This window comes from Centroberyx affinis, unplaced genomic scaffold (assembly GCF_046629955.1).
Source record: "Centroberyx affinis isolate AG114_WGS23_722 - 3 ecotype Tasmania unplaced genomic scaffold, CSIRO-AGI_Caff_v1 ptg001167l_1, whole genome shotgun sequence".
Taxonomy (NCBI): domain Eukaryota; kingdom Metazoa; phylum Chordata; class Actinopteri; order Beryciformes; family Berycidae; genus Centroberyx; species Centroberyx affinis.
The window spans coordinates 165,044-184,935 of record NW_027279698.1 but is presented as its reverse complement, the minus strand read 5'-3'; the positions used below and the strand labels follow the sequence as shown (position 1 = coordinate 184,935).

General features: G+C 43.8%; 1 protein-coding gene across 1 annotated transcript; it reads right to left on the bottom strand.

Moving 5' to 3' along the window:
* Window positions 1–3,857: 3,857 nt before the first annotated feature.
* On the bottom strand, window positions 3,858–19,700 carry LOC139648173 (triacylglycerol hydrolase DDHD2-like). The gene is made up of 18 exons (XM_071524216.1): window positions 19,555–19,700; window positions 18,801–19,008; window positions 16,546–16,738; window positions 15,872–16,059; window positions 15,654–15,743; window positions 15,232–15,352; window positions 15,030–15,119; window positions 14,798–14,939; window positions 14,408–14,616; window positions 14,189–14,256; window positions 13,949–14,068; window positions 13,692–13,787; window positions 13,148–13,330; window positions 11,630–11,785; window positions 10,686–10,788; window positions 10,418–10,579; window positions 6,484–6,652; window positions 3,858–6,309 (listed from the first exon to the last, which is right to left on the bottom strand). Exons 2-18 carry the CDS (start codon window positions 18,918–18,920, stop codon window positions 6,228–6,230), a joined length of 2,292 nt encoding a protein of 763 aa, XP_071380317.1. The 5' UTR covers window positions 18,921–19,008; window positions 19,555–19,700; the 3' UTR covers window positions 3,858–6,227.
* Between the last annotated feature and the right edge of the window lie 192 nt (window positions 19,701–19,892).

The window sequence follows — 19,892 nt, the reverse complement described above, 5'->3', positions numbered from 1 at the left end:
TCCACTTAAAAACTACAAAAGGATGATTAAGCTAACTAAAAATAGATCCGAGAAGGAAAGCTAGGATCCCATAGGCGCTGCTTGGCTTTTCATCTTTCCCATAGTGACGACCCCCAACCCCCCCGCCGTCATGCAAACACACACACACACACACACACACACACATCTATCTAGCAGTCTACAGTGCATTTATGTGGTGAATGAGATTTTGTGTGAGAGGTTGTTGATAAAAAAAAAGCACCCAAACAATGAGCCTTGTATGAATGTGGTCTGGTCTCAGCGTCGGTCCCTCTGAGACCCTTCACACTCTCAGATCCTCTCTGAAGTCTGCAGCTGAACCAATCAGGCTCACTCACTGTCTCCCTATGATCTCCAAACAACAACATCTGCTTCAGTACAAGGCAGCACTGCTTTCCATATTACCAACCGCAGTCCTCCTGAATCACTGAATGAACACAGCAGTGATGCTAAAGACATGACTGGCTACATATGGCTGAATGTGTGTGTGTGTGTGTGTGTGTGTGTGTGTGTGTCGGGAGAAAGTGATCTGCTACAAGGGGCTTAGAAGCTCATTAAAATGGAGATGAACCCCAGTGGGACCAGCTGGGAGGAGAACGTGAAAGGATGGACTCTCTGTTCCTAAGGATTAAAGAAGAAACAAGAGTGAGGGTGGGGGTTAAGTGGTTGGAGTGCTGACGAATGGCTCAGCAACATCATCTTCATTTCCTGTATTGCCAGGGAGATGGCTCATTTATTCGCTGCCGATCGAACAGTTTTGTAGAAGTCAAATACACACTGCATCAGATGAACTCACTCTGGTGCTGAACAACAGAACAAGGAGCTACATTACCTGCCAAGATACAAATAAACTGTTTGGCTTTTATGTGTAAAATGCCACCTTTGATTTAGGGTCACAGCTGCATTATTAATAGCCAGTGACACAGCAGTATTACCGCTACTACTATTATAACTACTGGGAGGCTACTGGGAGGTAGCCACAATGTCAAGACCAATGTTAGTCAAAGAACTACAATGAAGGCTTTGATGCTGCATTAACTTCAGGAGCATGACCTGATCAGCTCATGTTCATTACATCAGCCTTTCCGCTAATGTCATTACCTGAGCCTGTCTTTTCTCTCGCTCCATCTCTGACCCTTTGGATCCACTGTCCCTTCACTCTCCCTGTGAGTTCCCTCCTCCAGATTTGAATAGCTAAATCGTATTCAAACCAGCTTTCTTAGCACAGCAGGAGCGGCTGAGCGCAGTGCAATCTGATGGACTCAGTGCTTTCAGACCTGCAGGCAAAGCCATCATTCTAGAGGAAACATAAAGGTCCCATTACCCTTCATCTCCCTATCTCCCTCTCTTCTTCCCGTCCCAGCTGATACAGGGGAACAGAGTTCATGTACAAAGCAGAATGTAATCTTAAGTACTGAAGGGCAAAATTGATCTGTTGTCCTTGATCAACAACACGCAACTCAACTAGTCTGGAGTGTTTCTGTCTCCCTAAGTCATTTATTTGCTTTTTCTCTTATTCTTTTGCTCTCCAAGCACAGGAACCCCCCCCCACACACACACACACACAAACAAACAATGAAAGATGATGCTCTCGTCTTACATGCTGCTCTTCTTCCGCGGGGAGCTGACGGAGCCCTTCCTGTGCTGGCTGAGCGAGCCCCCCATGGCAACACTCCGGTCTGTGTCTGCTCGCCCCAACGTTTCGCTTTGATCCCAGATGCTCTGTATGTCCTTTCCCAGAGTTCACCTCTGCCTCTTCTGCAGGCTGCCTGGCTCAGTGTCAGAGCCCCGCGCCGCACCGCTTCTCATGACTGACTCTTTATTCTCCAAGCCGACCCTTCTCTCCTCTCCAGTCCTCTCTCTCTGTGTTGATGCTGCTGTACAGCCTGAACGCTCAGGAGTACTACTGATGATCACACACCAACAGTCCCCGCCTCTCTTAACCCTCCATCCTCTCTCTCTCTCTCTCTTTCTTTCTCTCTCTCACTCACACACACACACACACACACACACACACACACACACACCAGAGGCAGTACCTCCTGTGCAGAGTAGATTACATTCACTTGTTAGGCATTACTCCGCCTCTAGAGAGAAAGAAAGACAGAGAGATGGAGAGGAGGGGGGGTAGTTTAAAGACCACTAAGTCCTTGGGGTTGGAAGGGGGGAGTTGAAGTAGGAGATTGGGTGCAGTGGGGGGTATTGTCCCGGAAAAAGACTCTCTCCTATTGTTAGTCAGCTGAATAAGAGATTTGAAGTGGAGGGGGAGGGAGAGATGGAGAGAGAAGGATGATGGGAGGAGGAGGAGCAGAGAAGAGTTGGGCCAGCATAACACTGCTCCGCTTGTTGAGCCACATTCTCACTACCTGCTGTGGCCCAGAATGCACTGGGACCCCACCGCTGCTGCCCCCTCAGAGTTAGCGTGACAAACACACACACACACACACACACTCATGCAGAGTCTTGCATAACATTACACCGCATACCTATCATTGTTGTAAGGGCATCCTACTGGCAAACATTCATTTCCTAACCTCATCACTTTGAATCTGACCCCTTACCCTAAAAATTAACCATATTCTAGCACGGCCTTGTACACACCTCACATGTAAACACATAGATAAAAGACACAAACAATGCAATGCAAACAAGACAGACTTCATCAAGGCTGATAAAGGCAGATCAGGATTAACAATACATGTGAACTATTAGTAAAGAAATAGTTTAGTTTTCTGGCAAGCTAAAACAACCACTGAGACTGAGAGTGTCCTGCATACCAGTGGTCAGTTACTTCATCCTCTCAGTGCGGATACAGTAATTGGCCTATTAGTAACCAAAGAGCTGCTAATAATGTTTAGAAAAGTAAGTAAACATAAGAAAAACAGTTTTTGTTTTTTTTACAGTCATTGAAGGAAGCCCATACCTCCAGATTCAAGCCTGCCCCCTCCTGGGAAAGTCAGAAGTTTCTTTTGATAAAATGTGCAAAATACCAAAAGCTGTCAGGTTTTCTCATTTTCATACCATTGGGTCAGGGAGCTCCAGTCTGCATGAGTCATGCCATTTCTGCCCTGAACAGGCCGGTCTTTGAGAGGCTTAGTGCAGAATTTCCTCCCACTCCAGTGAATCACATGAGGCTCACTGAGGAGGTCTTGACTGACTTCACCCCATGACCCCGTCTCCTACAGTAGCCACAACCACGCACACAGTACAAACGGCATCGCAGGGACACTGAGACATGTATGATGACTTCATATTTGACATTAATGAGTTATGTCGCTTTCAGCTGCCACGAAAATAGCCACTTTGTCCTCATTTCATCACAGCTGACCGTTATATTGGCAAGTGATGTCGGGGATTAAGCTAAGCACCAAGAACCTGAATAACACTTATAAAATAAAGGCCTAGCACATAACAATTCCTGTTATTGTCTTAAAAACAAGTAGCATCCAGTAGTCAGCACTTACATGGTGATAAGAGCCCAACTTACCTCATGGTTTCTGACTCGTCCTGGTCTTTTAATAAGATGTCAATCAATTAGCGCGCGGGAACTACAGCGTTTAATGTTGACAATACGACTGCGCATGCTCGAGTTTTAAGACGTTTGTAAATTGCAGAAAAAATATTTTTTTTTGTATTCTTCTGACCTCTTTTTCCCCACTGATCATGACGGAAACGAACCATATACCTTGTGAATTCAACTTACAGAAGATGGACTGGAATTCTGCAGGTTAGATAAGGCTTTGAACATTTTTTATGTCAACATCACAAAAGTCATCATGGTCTACATGTTCTGACTGAGCATGCTCCAATGAACTGCAAAGAATAAAACATGACACCTTTTAATGTTTTATTATGGCACACACCACATGTAACCATACTGTTAGTGTATGTACTTAGAAAGGAGTACAATTTGTTTTTGGTATGGACCAACACACTGGTACAAAGTGCAAAAACATAGGAGTTACAACCCGGGTGACACCTGTCATGAGCAACAGTTACAGCAGTCTGGGACCAGAGATGCAGGCCTTATTCTGCGCAGAACTGTTTGATACATTTAGAAATGCAGACACTGAGGAGATGTGGAGGTTCAAGAAAAACAATCCTCTTTCTCACTCTAACCACCTGTTACAAAACCACAGGAAGATATTTTGATTGGTTTAGGGCAATTTAAGTGTACAATGTATTTTTAGGGCAAAGAAGAACATGTGCCTCCTTGCCTATTCATTTGCGTCTGCATCAGGATGAACAAATTTATTGTGAGCAGGAGGTTACACCAAAAGGAGTTACAGGTTATTCTACAGCTGTAGTAGTGGAGGTTGTGGGCTGATGACAGTGCAGAAGATATGAGTCACATAAAGGGTTAGAATAGGTCACTCCAACAGAGCAAAGGAGAAAGTGCATGCAATATAGGCAGCAAAGAACATGTTAATACGAAAGGGCAGATGATAGGAACATAATATGCTTTGGCCCTTAGATTATGCAAAGGTCATAAATGTGTGCATGTGATGCTGGTCTGCCTTGGAATTGACTGTGTGTCAGGATAGGGAATGTGCAGCTGTTGTAGAACCTGTGGGACGACACTGGGGGTGGAAGCTGGGGTCGACAGCAAGAGAGCAGAAACAGGAGAATGGGCGAGGGTTGGCACACACCTTGGGGAGTGAGGGTGTGACTGGCCTTCCTGTACAGCATGCACAGTGCTATACAGTATACACACACACACACACACACACACATATACACACATGGCGTGAACAGAGAAACTGCTTGTCCTTTCAAGCACCTGAAATTCCGCACTTTCTTCATTTCTGATACAATTCTTCAAAAGGTTTACTTCATTCAGATATACATGATAGATATATGATAAAAAAGTTAAACTATATAACACTTCTTTCAAACAAATAAATAAAAATGTTATTAGAAGGCAAGGTCTACTTCACTGTCCATGCCAGTTAGTATAGGATTAGATCTGGGAAATCAAAAAAGGAGTGACATCAACATTATCGTTACATTGCACAAGAATTCTAGGCGTAGCAGCTTTTGGTGTCAAGTGTCAATATAACTATCAGGAAATGTCTAACAGACAAGATGTGAACCTGCATTTTCCATGTGAGAAACAAAACATCTTTTAGTCAACCACAAGAAACCACCTGTCCTGGTCAAAGGATGATTAGAATGATAAAGTCTCAGGCAAGGCTGAAGTAGCTTTGACCTCCTCCATAGACACTGTACTGCTGCCAGTGCAACAGTCCACCTCTAGACTCTGGTCTCCCAGGTGGTCAAGGGAGATCTCAAAGTTTCCAAGGTCAAACACAGAGATGCTCTGTTCAACCCACGATAGTAATTACGGTTCTCCATTATCACTCAACTGTACGCATGATACGAGAATGATTGGTAGCAAGTGAAAGTGCAAAAGAAAAAAAAAGAAAAATGCAAGAAAGATAGGAAAGTTCTGATAAGGGGCATGACAGTGATTATTGGGTAGATCAATAACAAATGTCAGAAACCAAGTAGAGCCTTCTGGGAACAAGTTCAGGTACTTTCCATCCTGGGACAACATGGTTCAGCCGCTGTCCTACAGCGACTCAAAGTTCGGTTGATTGAAATATCTGAACCAAGATCGCCTGACCTTAGACAGTCTCCACAGTCTGAGGAGAGGGCGGGGCAGGCAGGTAACACTCAGGCCCCGTGTCCACCAAAGACCTGTGAAAAAAACGCTGGCGCTGTTCTGTCATTAATTCCAATGGAAAAGCGGCACTTTCAGCGCCTACGACCCAAAACAGGTACCTGACCTCTTTTTAGCGCTGAGCGCCGTGAGCGCTGGACCTGTTCTCGAGTTGAAACTAGTTCAACTTTTCTGAAGCGCACAGCTCGTCAATGTCACTTCAGAGTTCTACCAACCAGTGAGGATGAAACAGGGGAGGGACCAAGAGCCGGCAGCCTGCCGTTTTGTAGTGAATGTTAGCTAGGCTAACGTTTAGCATAGCAACAACTCCCAGAGACGTTGTCTCAGCTCCCCAGCTCACCTGATGCGACCAAAGCGCTCAGCACCAGCGCTCCAAGCGCTCAACAGGTCGGTTGGTGGACACGCCCCCTAAGGCATTCTGGAGGAGGATTGTGCAACCTCTGGCTCTGCCAGCTGTCCTTCATCTTGACTGTAATAACAACGTTATATCATGTTAATAAGTAAGTCTGTAGTCGTAAAAGTTTTATTACTGCTGTGGCTGTTCAAAGGCCACACCCAGTTTGTCGTAAATCTCCTTCAGCAGCAGCAGAGCAGTATCCTCAGATTCCCTGCCAGAGACAAAGAGGAGAAGATGTTATATATTTATATTTAAAATAAAAATCAGCATGATAAAGCAGTGAAGTAAAAGGCAGTATAACAAAGAAAATATTTGAAACACACAGCATACAGAGGAGCACAGTTACTCCGCCCCTGCGACCACATAAACAGTGTGCATGACTCACCAGTAGCAAAGATGAGATTGGATGGCAAACAGGTATTCATTGAAGCTCTCGATGGGTTTTTCCTGCAGTACGTAGTCTATCCTCCGTCCTCCATTCAACATCCCCACTTTGATCTCACGCTCCTCTGTCTCCTCTGCTGACGCCGAGGACTCGGTCTCCTCACACACTCCTGCAGGGACAAACAAGCACGAACATGATGAGTCCACACAGACAAGAGACACACGCTAACAGCCTGATCTCATTGTATGAGGATCACACACACACTACACAGGGCAACACAATGCAGTAGCTGTTGGGCAAGCAGCCATCTATTTTGACTCATCCTCTTTGGTAAAATGAGAATGGTTCAGATGACAGACGGGAGAGAATAGGAAGAAAGTGGAGCTGCTGTTATAAATCGCCCATTTATGTTTGAGGTAGACTTTGTGTTCTTTTCACAAACAGTACACGCACCAAAGGCTCAGGATAAATGAAAATGATAATACTGCAGGTTAAATGAAAAACAAAGTGCCTAGAGCTTCTTATACCTCTAAGAGTGAATACAACTTACATAAACTACAACTCATTGTCCTCCATCTCCTGCCTCTCTAAGGCTCCACTGTGGAGTGGCTGGTTGTAGTAAGTTTTAAGAAGACAAAGGTAGTTTTCTGATATATGATCTGATTTGACTATTTATGTGAAAAGTAATTTTGCAAAATTGCAAGTTCTCACAAATATTGCGGAAATTGGTTGAATTTGCAGCTGTCAGAAGTCAAAATCCTGCTGGTTTTCATTCTAGTCTAATTGGGACTGATGTACACCTGGGATGCCAGGTGAATGTAATTAACATGAATTATTAAGTATTCATTTGTTCTTTGAATTTTATCCATAATTTGTAAGTTTGATTTATTTATCATGTGGATCTTTATTAAGTTGCTATTTTGGATATTCCGCCTCTGGTATTACCCATCTAACAATCATATTGACCTAATATTGGTCAATGTGATTTCTTCATGTATGACTGATGATAATGAAGATATTGCTATGAGTATTGATGTGATTGTAAACTTTTGTTTCCTTTTAGCAGAGTGAAAACCACATGCACACACACACAAATTTACACCAAGAAGAAAAGTGAATCAATACTAGACAATAAAGACCGACTGAGTTACATCTTGGTCTCCAGTCTCCTCTTTAAAGGGTCTCTCACATGTTCCAGTCCTCCAGCTGGTTTAGCATCATTTATTGCGATCGCAAAATCACACATTCCTGGAGGGACACAGCAACTGTTCGTATTATGAGAGATGATTTGATGAGGTTATAACAGATTTGGGTGGTCTGTGATTGTTTGGAATATAGCATAACATTACATAGGCCATTTTATTTTGAATTCTGTGTCATTTTCGTAATGTTTTACTTGGAGTCTGTATTTTCTAACTATGGCTTTCGTGATAATGATGTAATGCATTATTCTGATGTATCACACATTTGCCTAGGTAACAAGTTATTTATTGTATGCATTGATTGTAATTGTGGCAGTAGTCGATATTATGCTTTTGTGGGATGGGGACCAGCTTATTTCATGATGTTGTGTTTGATAAGGTGGGTCTACAGTAAGTACGTTTTTTCACTGACCTTTAGATGTCCTATATTGCTTGAGTAGATGTCTATTATATCAATTGGTAATACAGGTGTTAACTTCCTGCTGGTTTTGAGTTGTGTCATGTGTAGGTAGGACAACTGAAATTACCAAGTGGGTTATTTTTGTGTTGGGTGACAGATTTGAATGATTATTAGGGATTGCGTCCATTGGTATGTTATGTCATTTTACAATGGCGTTTGTCACACAATGTTGTCTTAAGAGTGATCTTATAGGAGGGCCTATAAAAGGTTACCATCTCAGGGATTGCATAGTTCAACAAGGACATAATAAAAAATAGCCTAGTCATTTAGAGACCTCAGCAGGTCTAGAGGAATGTAGATGTATCTACAAATCTACAAAATCTAAAAATGGAAACTGCTATCTTCTTAAGTTTTCTGAATGGCTATCTCCAATAAGAAAAACGAGTAAGAGACTGTCATACGTGTTTTGTTTTGAGAAATGTATGACACTGTTATGCAGGTTTGTTTGTTTGATAAGATACATTTTGGTTGTTAAATATTTACTCTGAGGCCACAAGAGGGTGCTGTTGGTATTTGTGCCAAGCGATGAGTGTTAGTGAGTATGGATAAGGGCAGTATCAAAAAGGGGGAGATGTCAAGGATGTGTGTTTTACGACAGGTACTACCGTAAAAGATGGAGGGGAGGGGCCAAAAGAAAGGTAGCACGTTCACTGTATGTTTGGACCGGTTTTCTGGAGTATGGAGACAATAAAGTTGGCATTTGTTGCAAAGACTGAACTCTCGCTAGTTATTCTTAAATAAACCGAAACACAGTTTATCACAAATCTAATCCTGAGTTTACAGGCTTGTATTTCTGGACAACACTGATAAATACATACCAGCACTTAAAATCTCAAGTTATATGGTAATATGTCATTTATCCCATGTTGATCCAAGTCTGTTCCTTGAGAATTGGAGGAAGGCCTACTTTTGCATTACAGTATTTCTTCCCAGCCATCTATTCCTTTAATCGGAGACATGGCAGGTATAAAAAAAAAAAAACACTGCTGTGCTTTGTTCTACCTCAGGAATCTCATTTTTTTGGATCTTGCAGCACTATATAGGGAAGTGACGAAGGGAAGAAAGAAATTAAGAAATTTCATAGATGTGCTCTAACTGTGCATTCAGATAGCAACTGATCTGCTGGTCTAGAAATGGGCAGGATGTGTAGCTATGTGACCTGCTGCTGCTGAATGATGTTCCCTAAATGTTGAGCTGCAGCCAATTATTCTGGGTGGAAAAACTGCAACTGTGGTCAACATTGTCCAACTTGTCTTATTTGTTCAGCTTTCACAAAGTAAACGGACTGCCATGGACTAGTTTCTCAAGTTGCTTGCGATGGTGAAGCAAACAATGAATTCAGCCAATAATAACTGTCAGCAGCAGAGGGAAGGAAGGGCCAGGAGGAAGTATCTTTACAGGCAAATCGCATTTGAAGATTAGATGTAATGTATAGCAGACTATAGCAGACTTACACTAGTAGTGTAATTAGGCATGGGGAGAGGGAGGAGCAGACAAGCTAAGCATAGCAGGCATTGTATGGGATAGTGAGAGCCTGCTGCAATATTGACATACACTAATAGTGAGATTTGCTATTGGTGAGGGAGCGAGGGTGCTGAAGTGAACCAGACTAATTGAATAGAATAGTCTTTATCAAAACTGCAGATCAAGTGGCATCTTTTCTGCAATGAAAACTAGTGATGGTGGTAATTAATTTAGCCTCTTTCTGTATGCAGGTAAATGCAAAGATACAAGAGAGGTTTATTGTCCAAATCCAAGGCAGGGGACTTACCGGTAAATAAGAGACTGAATATGGCACAGGTTACCATAGACTCAAGTTCACCATATCAGGCAGTTTAACAGACAGTTCTCTGTATAAAGAGGACTGGGTGGTAGTTAACCAGACCGCTAACCAATAATGAGCTAGAATGAGTTCATTCACTCAGGTCATTCAAGCCAAGTGGTTCTCCTGGCTTACCTTGGAAGTAATGCATATGAAGGGCCCTGGGCCACTCCAGTATTTTAGTCCAAAAATCAGCACTTTTCTCTTCCCTCTTGGCAGAAGCAGTGACTGCCGCTGAGGCTGAGGTTCAAGGTAAAGGGGTCAGGGGTGAGGGAGGTAGGACCAACCACCAGATAGAGCAGAGAGAAGAGGGGAGGGGAGGGGAGCAACATGCAGACAGGGACGAGGAGACAAGGTTAGACACACTTGGGCAAGTGCACATACACACAACATCCACACATCCGAACACACACACACACACACAGTTAGGGAGATGTGCTTGCTTTATACCCTGTGTCTCTTGAAGGTTTCTCTCTGTTGTAGTTTCTCCCTCATCCACCGGGGGCAGTGCAGCCACAGGTAGTCTGGCAAAGGACTGCCACGCCGTCCGCAGTGATCCTAAGACGTTATTCTTCAGATCCATGCTCATACGGGTCAAACTGTCCTTAAGTTCTATGGGTCAAAACAAATATTAGCATTAAATTCAGTAAACAAACCCTCAAAACTGCCTGGGTAGACAGACAGAAAGAGACAGGGAGACAGAAACAGACAGCCATACCCAGGTGCATCCTCTTGCGACCCTTATGGTGAGGGATTAGCATGGGCTCCAGATCCACCTCTGACACAATCATGGGTTCTATCCGATAGGCCACTGGGTCATACTAAACACAGATAAAGAAGAAAAGATGGATTTAACATTGTGTTATTCAAGCAATACACCAAACTTTGATAAATCAACATCACAGTGTTATGCAAAAAGAAGACATCTGTTTGTCAGGTATATATTTTGTTTGCTACTGACGGTGCATGCTAACACTTTGGCACATTTGTTGTTGCAGTGTGACTGGGTTGCCCGGGACGCCATTCAGGCCTAAGCCTGACAGAGTTTGTCAGAAGCAGTCTGAATTAAAATACAGTCAAACCCTACAAAGCGTGCATGAACGAAAAACCACAAAATAACCATAATATGCCCTAACAGATAACTGGAAAAATGACTCAATCAACACTTAATCAACCACTCACCAAGTCATATTATCAAACCAAGATCAATAAACACAATACAGATGGCCTCAGTTTCACCCAATGAAAATGGTAAATGTGCAATAAACTCAATTTGGTTCAGTTCATCCAAACACAAATGTTATTTTTGTTTATACGGCAAGTACTGACTGCACAGTGGTGAAACTGATCCCAATCTTCTTGTCATAAAATGGTTCGTTGATCAAATGTTGCAGTCTTGTCTTTTCAATGCAAATTTTACCATTCAGTCACACCAGAATGAATTAAATGGGCAGGTCTGGTTTATTGGATTACACTGTAAGCAAAATGTGATTTGGTAAAATTCAGTGCCCAGTTAATGCATCCTGGTGTGATTGGATGATTAAAGTCACACTGAAAAGACAAGTGTAACCGTGGCAAATGAAAGCTGGTGTAATACTTTACAGGGTTGAGTGCAGGACGTGTGTTGGAATGGGGAGGTGCGGTAAGGATGTGACTACTCACAGGATGGTAGATGTTATAGAAGCTCTTGCAGGTGGGGAAGGTGTAGTTGGGATCGATTTGTTTAAGTCCGCGGACCGTCAGGAACATTCCAATGGGAGATCCAAAAGCAAAAAAGGTCTGAGGCTGGAACGCCAGCTGTGGGTAGTTAATGGATACCTGGGGAAGAAATGAGAGGGGCAGAAACATGTGTTCTATCAAATTTGGTAAAACATTAATGATTTAACACAATTTTCTCAGAGGACATAAAGTAGAGCATCTATAGATCCATACTATCAGATGGCAATGATAATAATTAATACTCCACTGGTGCACAATGATGATTTGAAACCACAGCCAAACTAGCTTTCATGACATCAAGGCAGCAGCCAGGGAGTATGACAGCAGCTAAGGGGAAACCAGGGAACTGAGCACTCATGCAGGATAGAAGAGGCGCAGGCAGTGGGTGTGTGATACAACGTCATGGGGCATATATGGATAAAGCCTCAACCATAGAGGTTTTTTTAACCATACAATGTGACTCAGGGCATTTTCACACCTATAGTTTGTTTGCTCTGGTCCGAATCAGTTGACGAGTTTGTAAACTTGTAGCGTTTTCTCGTTGGTTCGGTTTCTTTTCACACAGAGAAAAATCCAAGCGAACCAAAATGCATCACTACAAACCAGGTGAGAACGTTCACTCCACTTATTGGTCAGATGTGTCTGGGGCGGGAGCAGGAAAGTAAATACAGGAAGAAGGTCCTGTGTTCTGGACTAGTGCACACTGCTATGCAACATGGAACAACAGCAGAGTTGGCATTTGCTCATAACTGTTGTAATTATCTGGGCAATATACCAGGCAAAACTGTACCAGCAGAATGCGGAATGCAATTTGAGGAAACGTCTTGAAAATGCTATACTGGCTATAGGCTACCTGGCTATACCTGCTGTACCTGCTATACCTGCTACCTGGCTACAGGAGCCGTTTAGCTCAAACTTGCGGAGTAAATTGAGTGCAACTGGTGGTTGGGTTGGATCGAGGTCGGATCACGTTCCCACCACAAACGAACCGCTCCAGAGTTTGTTTGGGACCGGACCGAGACCACCTCTTCTAAAGGGTCTCGGTGCGGTTGTTTTGGTCCGCACCCGAGTGCGATTACTGTGTTCACACCTGCCCAAACGAATCGCACCAAGGGGGGAAACGAACCAGAGTCCGATTTAACCGGACTAAAAGCGCAGGTGTGAAAACGCCCTCAGCCATGGAAACCCTTTTGCTCATGTAAATTACATACGTCTATAACCCAATGTTTCCCTGAACAGACTATATGTGAAGAAAAACTCATGGTGAAATCAAAGATAACTAGGGACACAGCTAGAGAGCATGGGGACACCATAGGAGACAGACCTGTCCCTTGGCTATGCCTCCATTGGTCTGTCCAGGCAAGCAGGGGAGGAGAGAAGCAGGAAGGTGATATACCAAAGCGTTTAGCTACTGTTAACTCCCAAGCACAATAAGTGTGTGTCGGTGCGTGTGTGCGCTACCTGTCCGATGCCCACGTCAAAGTATTCATAGTCTACAGCGCTGGTGATGGACTGCGCTCTGTGGAACTGGGACTGCTGTGGTGTCAAGCCTGAAGACTGGTTACCATGGTGATCAATGGCCAAGGAATCTGGAGGTGGAGCTTGCAGCCCTGGGGCCAGAAGCACCATCCCTGCCTTACAGTCCTATTGAGATTGAAAAAACAGTTAATGGAATTACTGCCAAATCTGAACAGTAGATTTAAGAAAAGCAGCTGCATAAAACATCCTTCTCCTCTGCTATTATAGTGTCTAGAGTATGCCAGTTTCCTAATATGGCTTCTTCCTGCATTTCAAAACGTTAGAAAAAGTACATATAAAAGCACAACTTGATGAGCGGCCACCATCTTTTAAATGACACACACCCAGTGTAATTCAGCTAAATGGTATCCGGATATGAGACTCGTGTTAAGGCCAAGTGTAAAGGAGGCCTAATGGCCACTTTTACTAACTAGACCATAGATATTCTAGAAAAAAAACAAAAGGAAGGTTTCAGGCTGTGTCTGACCTCTTGAACTCGTTTCCTCCTGATGTAGTTCAGGATCTTCTTCCGAGGTCCAAGAGGAATTCCTAGATCTTTAAGATCACTGTCCTGGCACAGAGCCTGCAAGAATAGAACAAGAGGAAAGTAGTTAATTAACTCTACATTACATTTGAGTGTGTATGTCCAGTGTGTGTGTGTGTGTGTGTGTGTGTGTGTGTGTGTGTGTGTGTGTGTGTGTGTGTGTGTGTGTGTGTGTGTGTGTGTGTGTGTGTATGTGTTACCAGTGATTCCAGGTCTAGGTTTTCTCTCTGTAGTGTAGCCAGGTATTCCTGTAGTCCCAGTCGGATCAGAGTCTGCTCCAGGGTGTCACAGGTCAGTGGACTGGGCTCATCACAAGGCACCTTAATGCACAGGGCAAAACACAATGGGACAGAGATTTTCTTATCTAAGTGTAGAGAAATCTGCAATCCTTTTTGTCGGTATATTAGCAATGTTATCTATTACTGGGAATGCCACTATACCCCCTCTCTGTCGGTTTCTCCTGATCCAGTCCTCTGATTAGTCAACAGGTCAAACAGGATCAATGAACCTGGGGAAAGAAAAAGAGAGGGGAGAGGCTGGAATTCAGCATTTTAATTTTTTTTTATTTTTAGGTTTTAGGCATTTTAGGTTTTGTGTGTGTGTGTGTGTGTGTGTGTGTGTGTGTGTGTGTGTGTGTGTGTGTATATGGTGTCTCTAACCCAGGCTGTGCCCCACTACAGAAACTGCCCCAGTGAACTCTGGGTGTCTCTGTCTGAAGAGAGCGTCCAGCCTGTTGACCTCGGAGGCCACTGTGTCCACTATGGTCTGGCAGTAGGTGGGGCTGTTATAGAAGAACAGGTCCAACAGAGTGTCATTGGTGAAATGTCTCAGCCTGCTGATGCTGGGCAGAGTGATCCTCTGGATGTCCCTGGGAGGGAGGAAGAGAGGGAGGGAGGGAGGGAAGGGAGTTGGAGGATGAAAAATACAGTAAGGAGTGCCAGATTCAAAATTGAGTTTCACAGCTCTCTGTAGTTAGGCATATAAGCATGTATGGTATAACAGAGGAATCTTGTTTTGTCCTCTGTCTCTCTCTCTCTTCCTCTACTTACTCGTCCACACCGGTGGCGTCTCCGTGTAGAGCGCTGTGCCAGTTGACTGGTAGGAACTCCACTCTGCCCACCTTGCCCTCCAGCTGGCTACGCTTATAATGAGAGCCCAGCAGAGACAGGGATGCACTCCTGAAGTCATTCACTGGAGAGGCAAAGAGACAAGGAATCCTAAATAAACACACTCACACACACACACACACACACACACACACACACACACACACGTACTTACCACACTGTATGATGGATCTGAAGCGCAGGTCACATGCAGGGCCGATGCCATGGACCATAAAGACAAGGTGGTCCACCTTTTCTGGTTCCCCTGAAAACACATACAGAGGGGAAGGTGTTTAGCTCATACTGGTCAGGTGCTGTGAAATATGCTTATAGTACAGTATAAACCTTACTACCCCCTGCCCAACACACACACATACCATCTGGTATTTCTGCAGAGATGTTGTCCACTCCCCTCTTGACTGTTCGAGGACGGGTCTGCTCAGAGGGAGAGGAGACCCACTCATCCTGAAAACCCACTGGTTGATACTGCATTATCAGCTGAGAAAGGAGAGTAGAAATGGAAGAGAGGAGGACATGTAAGGCAAGGAAACATCATACCTAAATTTAAACAAGCACCTAATCCGTGATAAGCTGCGACTAGTTTGGCGCTTCCAAAATTGACTCACCTGGGATTTAGAGTGGCAAACCTAGCGTAAGCTTTACAAACATGTTTTTGGGACCGACCAACAGAGTGACTTATTCTAGCTGCTGGTTAGAGCTAAAAAAGAAATCATCTAGTAAGGTGGTTTTGTGGCTTTACTTATGTTGTACATAGTGATAATTTACAAGCAGGTCCTACCTTGGGATTGTGCAGGATGACTGTCTCTCCTGAAGGGAACTCCAGCTTCCTCTTCCACTCATCCAGAGTCACCGCTATCATATAGGCATCCTGAGAAATGAGAGGATGAGAGAGCAGGATGGAGGGAGGGATAAAAAGACCAGTAGCTGTGGGAATGACAGCACCGTACACTTGCATAGCACTGCAGTGGTGAGGACTCAGCTGTCGTGTCAGACTACCTCCAGACTGCTGCTGAAGTCCTCGGGGTAGGGCATGAACCTGGTGTCTTTATCTCCTTTGTAGAACCAGGTACAGCGCCGGACCTCAGAGGGAGCCTGCTCCCAGTACACAGCGTAGCGCATCCTCTCCTTGACACGCACATCATACCGCTCTCCATCCACAGCTACCACCACCTCCTCCTCTCCTACTGCGCAGTACACACACACACACACACACGCATGCACGCACATACACAAGCGGATACAAACAAAGGGTTTCTTACCAAAACGCTACGTACCCATTACAGAAAATTTTGATGATTCAATCCTCAAAAACGGCAAACCTTAAAAACCTTATGATGACAACTAACTTTAATAACTTTATTTTGTGCTAGCAATCATTTTGCAAGTGTAGGCATCAACCTTTTTTCCTAATGGTAAATATCTCATTTTCAAATGAAACTTTTTAAATCAGTGATAAAGCTTACCTGAAACTGAACTGCAATTTACACTTGAAACTGACAGTAACAGTGAACATGTTGTGTCAGGAGAGTCAAGTGCCCTAGTGGGCATCAGGCCAGTGCTGGCAGCAGCAGTGTTATGACACATCATCCTCCCCACAGCTGTTTATAGCACTCTCACTGCTTTCCCAATTTTCACGTACCCACACAGATTATCTGTATTTACACGCTTACCAGTGGCACAGGCATTCTCTAGTTTCTCTGAGTCCTCTCTACTGAAAGGAAGCCAAGAGGTGTTGTCATCAGCCCGTCGACAGAAGAACCAGTGAGGCTGTACTACTTGGTAAGGAGGTGGAACAGACTCCATGTCAAGCATCTCGAAGGAGGAGGTAGAAGAAGGTGAGGCCTCATCCACCACTGGCGACACCTGGGAGAAATGTCAGCACTGTCAAGATCATACATCAACAAAGCTGAATATTTCTTCTTCATTCCAGCAATATTGCTCCAATTCCTAAGTAAAAAGCAAAAGCCTACCATATACTGTAGATACCTGTCTTTTGCTCCCCTTAGGACAGTCCTCCGCACAACTCTGTAGTTTCAGGTATAAGTAATTATAGAAGTCTGAGCTCAGTCTATGCGCTTCTACTAAGCTCCTATCAAGGAACCTGAGACCATCAGACAAGGCAGAGGACAGTCGGACAGGAAAGGATCAGACCTCCCCTTGGGCAGACGCACAAAGCCCTGCTTTATTCTTCCCTCCTCTACAAGCCATCTCTTGTCTCCTTCTGTTTCCCCCACTGACACAGCTACAGCTTGTAAACAAACCTATTTCTATTGGATATCACACATCCAAAAACAACGCTGTCACCGTATCCTGTGGCCATCCTGTCACCACCTGTCTACATTCACTTCACATCTGGCTCACTCTACGGGCCTATCTTTAAGTAGAAGAGCTTACAGCCTCTGGTGAACCGAGTAGTGTTTTTGCTGCTCTACTCCATCTTATGTGCTGGATTGAAGGAGAGAGACTGCCACTGCCTGTCACAACAACACACAACCACATCACACACATCTGCCAAATCAGCAATCAGATTTCTAGCATAATCTGCGTACTCTGCATTAGGGATGGACTGTCAGTGAACTGTAATGTGCATGGTACACCCTTCCTTGGAACTAAATCTCAAAATCAGACACCAACAAGGTAATGCCACCCTGTGTGTGCAATGTTTGGCAATGGCTCAAAGTTCCAGCCTCTTAATATTTGCTTGTATAGTACGTCCTAGTCACAAATCTTTTTGCTGGTGCACCACACAAAACCTGTCATCACTAAACCCTCATGAAAGTGATTCATAATACCCCATCCCGTCATGTTTTCTAGTTTATCACTAGTATACAGTCACATACTGACTGTAGCCTAAGCCCCCATGCTGCTTTTTCTTGTGTCCTCTGCACTAGTTCCTGTGTCCGTAAGTTTATTATGTTGTGAAACACATACAGAGGGATGGTATGTGACTTCCAGATGCCCCCACCCCCTCCCTGCTCCACAGGCTTACTGTTTCCATAGTCACCCAGTAGGGCAAAAGACGGCAGCATTTGTTTTTCTCCAGGACGACTGGAGCACAAACAAACATTCACACATTAAGTGTCCCTAAATGTTCTGAGCTCTAAATGCACATGTTTGTGTGTATGGTCTGCACACATACAGTAACATATATAAAGGTCAAGGTCAAGGGCATGTGCCGCTCACTCCTCCTAGTAGGTGATGAAATAATAAATACAAAGACAACCATCTAAGGACAGCCATTTAAGAACTTGCAGACAGAGTTGTCTAAACTACCTGCGTTATATAACAATTAGGGCTGGGCAATATATCGATATTATATCGATATCATGATATGAGACTAGATATCGTCTTAGATTTTGGATATCGTAATATCGTGATATGGCATAAGTGTTGTCTTTTCTTGGTTTTAAAGGCTGCATTACAGTTAAGTGATGTAATCTTCTGAACTTACCAGACTGTTCTAGCTGTTCTATTATTTGCCTTTACCCACTTAGTCATTATATCCACATTACTGATGATTATTTATCAAAAATCTCATTGTGTAAATATTTTGTGAAAGCACCAATAGTCATCCCTACAATATTGTCGCAATATCGATATCGAGGTATTTGGTTAAAAAATATTGTGATATTTGATTTTGTCCATATTGCCCAGCCCTACTTACAACTGAACATTTAGCCCATTTCATAGAAAATACCGAGATATATATTGTGTATCGCCATTCATCCTAAAAATACTGAGATATGATTTTTGGTCCATATCGCCCAGCCCTAATAACAATGCTGGGTTTTAGGGAAGTTTCACTGGTCCATATAGGCTACCATAAGCAGGGGGAATTATGAATGTTTGTACAAGGTCTATGTCTGCATATATACCCATACATAAGCACAGGCATGCACACAAACATACAGACACAGACAACTACCTGCTCCTCAGGTGTGTTTCCACTAGCCAAAGTCTGAGAGGGGGTGTCAAACAGGCCCTGGGCGTTGATGGTGGGAGCAGCCGGAGAGAGACCCCCCTCTTCACCAGGGCTGTGTGACATTACCCCGAGCCCTGACCCCGACCCTCAGCTCTGACGGGAGGGGGGAGGTGGGCACGGAAACTCAGGACCTGTGCCAATCCAGCTGTACCTAGAATGAGACAAGACAATGTAAAGAGGAAGCGAAAACACAGTAAAAACATTATCATAACCATGACATTAATGTAATCGCCAGCCATACTTGTAATGGAACAACTGCAAATATCTTCACCAAACTGTTTGGTTAACCACCATTTAGTCACATCAAACCTACATAAATCATGCGATAATAACACTGACAAACACCTAGTTAACTAGTAATCCCAGTTCCCAGAAAACTCTGGCACCTGTCTGATCACTCTGAGCCATAATGTGACGCACTGATGATGGGAATTAGAGACACCCATGTTAAGGGTGATAAGTACAGAAACTATGTAGCAACCTTAGTTACCTACATGTCTAATCTTGTTATCTTTAATCTACGTTACACCTTTGACTGAGCTTGAATGAGATTAATTTCAATCGCTTGTGTAGTGAGAGCCTTCTGCCTGGAAATAAACTAACGTTACCAAGAACGAAACAAACACAACCAGAGGCCAGTGGTTGCTAACGTTGGTTAAGGTTTACGCTAGCTAAGCTGGCTGAATAGGACACTCACTTTTCAGTTTTCAGGTCCTGGTGTTATTGACTTAACAGCACGAGTCACAGCCAGTCGTTTCGTTAAACTTACCAACCACGTATCCTAAAATGCACAAGATTTGTATTTGATGTTTAAAACACAGACTGTCTCGCTGTAGCTAACGTTAGTTCGGCTAGCCAAGGATAGCCTCCTGTCAGATACTGCGTTCAGGTGTTCTCGGAAACTACGAGATGAGCGGACATGAACGACCAAACAAAGCGGTAACTTAAATACAACTGGGATAGTCGGATTTTTCTGTCAGTTTCTGTGGCCGAGATGTGACGATTACGGGCGAAGAACGTGAAAGCAATTATGCA

What these genes read in the sequence shown, in the direction of transcription:
- LOC139648173 (XM_071524216.1), bottom strand. Translation starts at nt 18,920, where the DNA reads ATGTCACACAGCCCTGGTGAAGAGGGGGGTCTCTCTCCGGCTGCTCCC. An exon ending in CTCTGCAGAAATACCAGATG is followed by an intron (nt 15,120 to 15,231) that starts GTATGTGTGTGT and finishes ATGTGTTTTCAG; the next exon opens with GGGAACCAGAAAAGGTGGAC. An exon ending in TCGCAAGAGGATGCACCTGG is followed by an intron (nt 10,580 to 10,685) that starts GTATGGCTGTCT and finishes TTTGACCCATAG; the next exon opens with AACTTAAGGACAGTTTGACC.